The 8,619-nt window shown below is 42.5% G+C and overlaps 1 protein-coding gene across 2 annotated transcripts in view; it reads left to right on the top strand.

Annotated features, from left to right (window-relative positions):
• The window catches only part of KIAA1958 (KIAA1958 ortholog), a 182,256-nt gene extending 175,295 nt beyond the window's left edge, over positions 1-6,961 (top strand). For both annotated transcript variants that reach the window (XM_032164888.2, XM_032164889.2), the window contains one exon: positions 3,770-6,961. In XM_032164888.2, the coding sequence (XP_032020779.1) occupies positions 3,770-4,576 (807 nt within the window). In that variant the 3' untranslated portion in view covers positions 4,577-6,961. The remainder of the gene's footprint in view (positions 1-3,769) is intronic.
• The last annotated feature ends 1,658 nt before the right edge of the window (positions 6,962-8,619 follow it).

The following is an 8,619-nucleotide window of genomic DNA, read 5'->3' on the forward strand; positions in this document are numbered from 1 at the left end:
AAAACAAAAAAAAGAGATTGAATCATTTTTACATTCTACAATAATCCCCCCTTGTTTTGATGCAGTATTGCTGTACTGCAATCCTAAATTTAACTTGATAATACAGGTGTAACCAAACACAGGTGCAGCTGCTCACCACTTGCAAAGCCAGTAACAAATATGAGATGCAGTGAAAGGAAAGTGACTTTCTTCCAGAGCTAGCAATGGGGAAATGGCCAAGGCTAGTGCCTTAAAGAAACCATTTTCAACTTTGGCTGGAGAGAGAGGCTTAAAAAGGGAACTTGGAATGGGAGGCATGCGGGAGTGTTGCTGGCCACAAGGTCTCTGTGTCTTGTTCCAGTGGCTATCTTGACTCGTGGTCCACCTGGAGCATGGTGGCCTCATCTCAACAATAGCTGGGTTGTTGACAAACGGCCTTGAGGTAATCTCTGGAATTTTGCAACTGGGTCTCCAGGCCTGGTTTGTCTCCACATTAGCCCTGGAACTTCTAAGTAAGCACGTAGTTAGATAAGTGTGCCTAGTGTAAGTTGAAGAAGTACATAATTAGATAAATGTGCATGATGTAAGGGAGTGTCTGGTGGGAAAGGAGGGAAACAAAGGGCTTTAAGATACATTTCAAGGCTACATTCTGAGGCTAAGAAGGAAAGGAAAAGAAAACTTTACAGTGCATTTTAGCTGGGCCCAGTGGCTTAAGCCCATAATCCCAGCACTTTGGGAGGCCTAGGCGGGCGGATCGCTTGAGGTCAAGAGTTTGAGACCGGCCTGGCCAACGTGGTGAAACCCCGTCTGTACTAAAAAATACAAAAATTAGCCGGGTGTGGTGGCACACACCTGTAGTCCCAGCTACTCGGGAGGCTGAGGCAGGAGAATCACTTGAACCCAGGAGGTGAGGCTGCAGTGAGCTGAGATCATGCCTCTGCACTCCTGCCTGAGCAACAGAGTGAGACTCTGTCTCAAAAAAAAAAAAAGGCATTTCAAGGCTGGGATACCTGGTTACATAGGCAGTCCTTGTTTTGAGAGGTACCATATGAACTGGAATCTGTGTGTCTCAGAGCCATGCCCTCGCTGTGGGTGGTACTAATGTGTATACATTCTACTTAACCTAATAACATGCAAAATGAAAATTGCTTGTATTTTACTTCAGGGAGTTTATATTTATATACTTTGGGTTTTAATGTAATATTGGTCAGATTTGGATTAGAAAAAAATGAGCCTTTCTGTCTTTTTCTATGCTCTGAAACTATTTAAATGAAAAAGAAAAGCTGAACTGATTCCATAAAGGCATCCCTTTAGGAACAATATACATCTTTGACAATCACTTCACACTCTTTGGGGCTATTCAGATCCTTTACCTTTTATTGAACCCATTTTAGTAATTATATTTTGCTAGACAATTGTTCAAGTTATCTAGATTTTCGTATTAATATGTATAAAGTATGTGATGTTCTTTCATATTCTTTACTCTCTTCATTTTCTGTATAGTCTTTCTTATTCCTAGTATGGTTTAGGTGTATACACACTTCCTTTCCTCCTTTCTCACTCTCTTTGTAAAGTCAGACCTGCTAGAAGTTTGTCGATTTTATAGGTCTTTTCAAAGATTACATTTTTATCTATCCCAATTTATTTCTTTTCTAGTCCATTAATTTATTTTTTTATTTTTATTGATTAGCTCTACTTTTTTTTTTTTTTTTTTTTGAGACAGAGTCTTGCTCTGTTGCCCAGGCTGGAGTGCAGTGGCATGATCTGAGCTCAGTCCAATCTCTGCCTCACGGGTTCAAGCGATTCTCCTGCCTCAGCCTCCCAGGTAGCTGGGACTGGACTACAGGTGCACACCACCATGCCCGGCTAATTTTTATATTTGTTTAGTAGAGAACGGGTTTCGCCATGTTGGCCAGGCTGGTCTTAAACTGACCTCAAGTGATCCTCCTGCCTCAGCCTCCCAAAGTGCTGAGATTACAGGCATGAGCCACTATGCCCAACCCCACTCTACAATTTTTGAGTTTAGTTTACTTTTTCTAGCTTTTTGAGTTGAATAATCAGTTTGCTTATTCTCAATAAAGTTTTCTAACAACGTCATTCAAAACTATGATGTATATTTATTATGTATATTTAGCAATATCTCATACATTTTGATATACAATGTTTTCAGTTCAGTTAATTTTTAATCTATAGTTCAGCTTTTATTTTTGCCTTAATTAAGGGCTATTAGAAGAAGGAATGTTAACTGTCCAGTGTCTACTCAATAAAAAAAAAATTTTATTGGGACTTTCTAATTGTCCTAGAATATGTATGCAGCTTGAATAGACCATGAGCAAGGGCTGGTTTGCCCTTCATAGTTCCATCTTGAAAATAAAGCTTTCTTAATAACCAAGCTCTTCCTTCTCTTCCACCTCTCTCTAAATAAGGAGTTCATTCTGTCAAGACAGTCATTAACTTTTTCTTTTTCTTTTTTTTTTTTGTTGAGACGGAGTTTCGCTCTTGTCACCCAGGCTGGAGTGCAGTGGCGCAATCTCGGCTCACTGTGACCTCCGCCTTCCCGATTTAAGCAATTCTCCTGCCTCAGCCTCCCAAGTAGCTGAGACTACAGGCACACACAACCATGCGCAGCTAATTTTGTATTTTTAGCAGAGACGGGGTTTCACCATATTGGCCAGGCTGGTCTTGAACTCCTGACTTCAGGTGATCCACCCACCTTGGCCTCTCTAAGTGTTGGGATTACAGGCATGAGCCACCACGTCCAGCTTTTTCATGTCTTTTAAACAAACAACTGATACTGAAAACCTGTGGCTCATTAAACCACAGATATTTCAGGACCTGTTCAGATAAATTCAACTGAAAAATCAAGGAGCATTGATTTGCTGTGCAAAATGGACATATCAGATGTCTTTCCCTACAGCACTGTGTCTAGTAGCCAGATGTTCTGTGCAGATATAAAGGAAATCAATGATGAAGTTATTCGGAGTTTGTTTAATTCAGGAATGTTTCAGAGAGTTTGGTTGAATTTTATTAAAGGAGAGGGAAGCAACTGATTTGCAAACTAAGAAAACCAAGGGCCTTCCAAGAGGAATAGTGAAAGTTACAAGCAGCCAATAATAATAATGTGTGTATGTATAGATGTATTTGCAGACACACATGTATATATGTGTATGGGGGGTGTTCATTACTATTTACACGCCCTCTCACGGTCCTCTGCTTTAAGCATTACAGCCTTGGAGAGGGTATTGATTATGAGTTCTATTTTGCAGATTGAAATACTGAGGTTTAGGCCAAGAGTGGTGGCTCACGCCTGTAATCCCAGCACTTTGGGAGGCCAAGGCAGGCAGATCACAAGGTCAGGAGATCGAGACCATCCTGGCTAACACTGTGAAACCCCATCTCTACAAAAAATACAAAAAATTAGCCGGGCGTGGTGGCGGGCGCCTGTAGTCCCAGCTACTTGGAGAGCCTGAGGCAGGAGAATGGCGTCAACCTGGGAGGCGGAGCTTGCAGTGAGCAGAGATCGCACCACTGCACTCCAGCCTGGGCGACAGAGCGAGACTCTGTCTCAAAAAAAAAAAGGAAAAAAAAAGAAATTTGAGGTTTAAAGAGATTAGGTGGAGCCAAGTATGGAACCTAGATCTTCCAGCTTGAAATTCACTGTTCTTTCCATTATGTCCTGCTAAGGGGTCACAGAATGTCCTCAACACAGCCCCTGGTGAGGATTAGAAGGAAGGAGGGGTCTGGCTGTGTGAGTGTCAAGTGTGTAACCTCCGTGTTTGTCTCATTTGAGATCCCTGCAGTGAAGTTGAACGAGCTGCTCGAGAACTTTTATGTCACCGTTAAGAAGAGCGACGGCTCAGACTTCCTGGCCACCTCACTCCATGCTATTCGCCGAGGCCTGGACCGCATCCTGAAGAATGCAGGTGTCGGCTTTTCCATCACCAGCAGCACCTTCAGCTCCTCCACCAAGAAACTCAAGGAGAAGCTGTGGGTGCTGAGTAAGGCAGGCATGTCGGGCGCGCGTTCTCGCAACATCGTCTACTTCTCCCTTTCTGACGAGGAGGAGATGTGGCAGGCAGGGTGTCTGGGGGATGACAGCCCTATCACTCTCCTGTCCACTGTGGTCAAGTACAACAGCCAGTACCTGAACATGCGGACGCTGCAGGAGCATGCGGATCTGATGTACGGTGACATCGAGCTGCTCAAAGACCCCCAAAACCAGCCCTACTTTGCCCGGACAGACAGCGTCAAGCGGGAGAGTCGGAGCGGCTCCACCAGAGTGTGTCACGGGAAAATCTACCATGAGCATTCCCGGGGACACAAACAGTGCCCTTACTGCCTCCTCTATAAGTACATGTACATCCACCGGCCGCCCACCCAAATGGAGGCCAAGTCCCCCTTCTACCTGACTGCCAGGAAGGAGGCCACAGACATGGGCAGCGTGTGGTATGAGGAGCAGAGGATGGGTCTGCGCTCTCTTCGGGGAATTGTCCCAAACTTAGCCAAGAAGGTCAAGCTGGAAAACTGTGAGAACTTCACCTTTGTCTCGTTCACTCAGGTCTCCCGGAGGCTTGGCTCCCACAGCTGCTGCCAGTGAGCCCTCCCTGGGACCTGGCCACTGCCCTGTCACTTGCTCGGTGGGCTCTCCCTCGACCGGCCAGGGCTGGAGCAGCTGGAGCTCCTCGGAGGCAGGGGCTGACCAGGTGTGACCTCCCGGTCTGGCGGCTCTCCCCTGGTGTGGCCTGCTCTCCCTTTGACTTGGGGTTTGCTTTTTAAAATGAAACTAGATGAGTCTAGATCATTCGGATGGTTTATTCAAATGTGCGTCAACTTTGTTAGCTTTTAGAATCTAACACAATGTATAATTGCTACATACAAGAATGAGGAAATTCATTTTCTCTAGTGCCTTTCTAGCACAGATTTTCTCAAAAAAAAAAAACAAACAAACAAACAAAAAAAGGAAGCTGTTAAGTAGTCATTAAAAACAAAATCCCAGTAGCGCAGTAGCTTTAGAACCTTAGGAAGACTGTACACTTTGTTGAATTACACTCACAATTAGGAACTAGAGAGAGGCAGACACGTTCCCTATTTCCAGGAGACAGATTGCGCTTGACGCGCCTTTGTTTTTTTGTTGGTGGATAAGGTGGTTCTGGAGGGCAGGCAGCCTTGTGTCCGGGAATATCCTCAAGCGACACTCAGTCATCTGACAAGGACTCGGGCTGCTGCCACGGCTCCCAGCAGCGGGAGGAACCCCATCTCGGCTGTCAATGGAGAGAATTTTATGATAAAAGATTCACGCACCGGAAGGGTGTCTGTGAGAACAAGGCTTCTAGTGAACTAGACAGTTTGTACCGTGACGGAATTTCTAGTAGTGAAGGAAAATGGCTTGGAAAAGCCAATCTGTGATCAAAATGTGAAAACCTCCTGAAGCAGAAGTGCCTATGTTTTATTTCTCAGCACCATGTGAGAGCTCGTTTGATTGGAAAATTTTTTGAGGTTTCTGTCTGTTCTTCGTGTCATCCCATTATTTTGTCAGCATATACCACAGGATCTATTAAACAACTAAAGGTAATTTTTAGTCTTAGCCAAGAAAAGCTAACCAAACAAGCTGCGAAAAACATAGATCCCCAAACTTTCTTTATTAAAGAGCTTTGGAATATTTTTGTCAATGTATGACTTTTCAGCCACAATTAGATGTCATCATTTTAGGCTGGCACCAATGCTTGGGACACGATGATTTAGGCACCCCACCAGGTAAGCAAACTCAGCATTAAGGATGTAGTTATAAAATTAGCGCATCATGGTAGGTAATGCAGTTTGGAACCATTTCACTCAGGTAAAATGCAACCTGACCACATTATTTAAAAATCAGCAGAATTTTCTAATAACTACTCTGAGTGCAACAAGTGAAAAAGGAGCTCAAAGAGTGCTCATTAATAGTAACAATAATTTCTAGGGACCTTGACTTTGTATTTGAGGAAAATCTTGTGTAACTTTATTCCATTATGCTCCTAATATGCTTTCTAATCCCAAATTAAAACTCTAATACAAATTCATTTTGTAGAAGTCTTAAAATCAGTCCTTTCTTTTTAAAAATATTATTTTAGTATTTATTTTAATTAATTGGTTTCTTAAAAAATCATATACTAGTCATTGAAATATGTAATACTTCCTTTACCGGAGAAGACTCAACCAATGCTGCCTTAAGATTTAATGTTATTCCCTTTTTAGTCACTGTGCATTTATAAGTTTGTTTACTAGTTGACCTTTCCTGAATAGAGATTAGTTTTGGCATTTCTCCATCTGTATATAAATAACAAGTAATATTTAATCATCAGTGTATGACTTGATACCACATAATGTTCTGGTGTGGTTTCCTATAGCGATCTTAGGGTTTTGATTTAAAAGAAATACACAAAACATTAGGTACAATTTCCTTTAATTTGCTAAACATCCAAAGGATATTTTGTTTTGTTGGTTCTGCACTTAAACTGAAATACAACATATGTGAACTATTGGGCAAAGCCTGCAGCCTAATTAAGTAAAACCTCCATTTTTATTTGAATAGATTCAAGAAGAAATTGCCGTTAGGAATCACTGGGATCTTTTCAGATTTTGACCTTTTCAAAGGTAGCAATAACTACTCCAGAGGTTGTAATCTTTCTGTTGATAGCGGCTTTTCATCAGCTAAATAATCATCTCTGCCTCAAATGTGTTGCCTATCACCTAGTTGATGTTCCATAAAATCCCTGGGTTCTGAAGTGAATTATTATAATTAATAATCAGGAGGGCGAATCTTCAGTGGCATCTGATGGAATGAAAGAACTGTGTCTGAGCAGCCTAAAAGCTGTTTATGACATGCCACCTTGGGGAACAAGAGTGAGAAAGAAAACACAGTCATCAAGTGCCAGCGTGTGCCACCCATTGTACTAGGTACTTTATTATGCATTTATGTATATGTATGTGTGTGTCTGTGTATACACACATACATATACATAAATGTTTACACAGACACACACACACACACACACACAATATGTGGTTAAGCCTGGTAAGCCTGCTAAAATGGCAAAGCGGCCTGGCGCGTGGCTCATGCCTATAATCCCAGCACTTTGGGAGGCAAAGGTGGGCGGATCATTTGAGGTCAGGAGTTCAAGATCAACCTGACCAACATGGTGAAACCCCCTCTGTACTAAAAATACAAAAATTAGCCGGGCGTGGTGGCAAGTGTCTGTAATCCCAGCTACTTGAGAGGCTGAAGCAGGAGAATTGCTTGAACCTGGGAGGCGGAGGTTGCAGTGAGCCGAGACCACACCATTGCACTCCAGCCTGGGCAACAAAGCTAGACTCCATCTCAAAAAAATAAAAAATAAATAAAATGACAAAGCACTTGTCCATGTGTTTGGCCAAAGCCGTCCTCCGAGGTCTTAATGGGGCCAGAGTAGCAGTCCTCATTGGTCTTCTAAGGCAGTTGTTCTGGCTTCCAGTCAGCTCTAAACCCTACCTTCTGGGGACTCCAGGATTTTCTGCTCTTGGCCTAATGCAAGAGAAAGGAGAATCCCCAGAGAAAGAAGTGGGGAGGTAAAGAGCATTTTCTGCATTTACCTTTGGGTTTTTTGTGCTCCCAAGCAGAAATAAATATCAAAAATTCACAAGTTTACTTAAGCACAAGTTGCCCCTGGGTTCTGTGTCAGAGCTGGTGGTACTATAGGTGTTATGAGAGGACCCATAGAGTGTCCTTCGGGTGAGCTGTTGTCCACAGCACCTTTCATATCTGCCCTAAAGTGAGCCGTACTTTCTGGCTATCCACCCCCCTCCCACACCACCCAGAATCTAAGCAGACTCCCTGTTGGAAGCTTACTCTGGCACAGAAGCTAGGATGTCACCTTAAAGGGTATGATTCAATTGAATATAAAGAGTTTAGTGCAGTACCAGGCACATCATAAGCACGCAATAAATGTTAGCCAGCTTAGTTATAACTTTTGGTAATAATATTATTTAACTAATTTGCATTATACCACTTATTTCTTCCATTATGGAGATTCTGTCTCCCTTAAACTGTTAAACTTGAAGAAGAAACCAAACATGATAATCTGGTCGAGTTAACACATTTTCACCCATGAATTCTACCTCCAACACAACCAAGCTCTGATACCTCAGATATAAGCAAAAACAAGTGAAGGAAGACCAGAAAAGCCTTGTGGGGCTTCATGAGAAGGTTTTTCCATTGTTTAGTGTGTTTGCAAAAAGAAATTTTATGGAAGTACGTAACCAAAGCTGTGAAAGAAGGGTCTCCTTGGTCATGTGGCATTTTCCAGCTTTCCTTGGATTTTATGCTACATTAATTTGCCCTGGCTGATAAATGGTGTTTGAAGAAATGTAAAATTTGGTTACTTTGATTTTTATTTTAATTCAAGCTTATTAAAAGCATCAAGCATTATATGCCGCACTCAGCATTTTCATAGACATAGTCATTAGGAGAATCTGGACAAAGTAATACTCTTGTAGAAACGGAAGCATCTTGCTGTACTTGAAAGATAACTAGACTCGGAGCTACTTCACTCCTCACTTGGGCAAGTGCCGATATCACTTTGCTTAGCTATAAAGTGTCATCAGTGGGATGGATCGTCTCCACGGTGA

The sequence above is a fragment of the Hylobates moloch genome, unplaced genomic scaffold, assembly GCF_009828535.3.
Source record: "Hylobates moloch isolate HMO894 unplaced genomic scaffold, HMol_V3 SCAFFOLD_10, whole genome shotgun sequence".
Lineage (NCBI taxonomy): Eukaryota > Metazoa > Chordata > Mammalia > Primates > Hylobatidae > Hylobates > Hylobates moloch.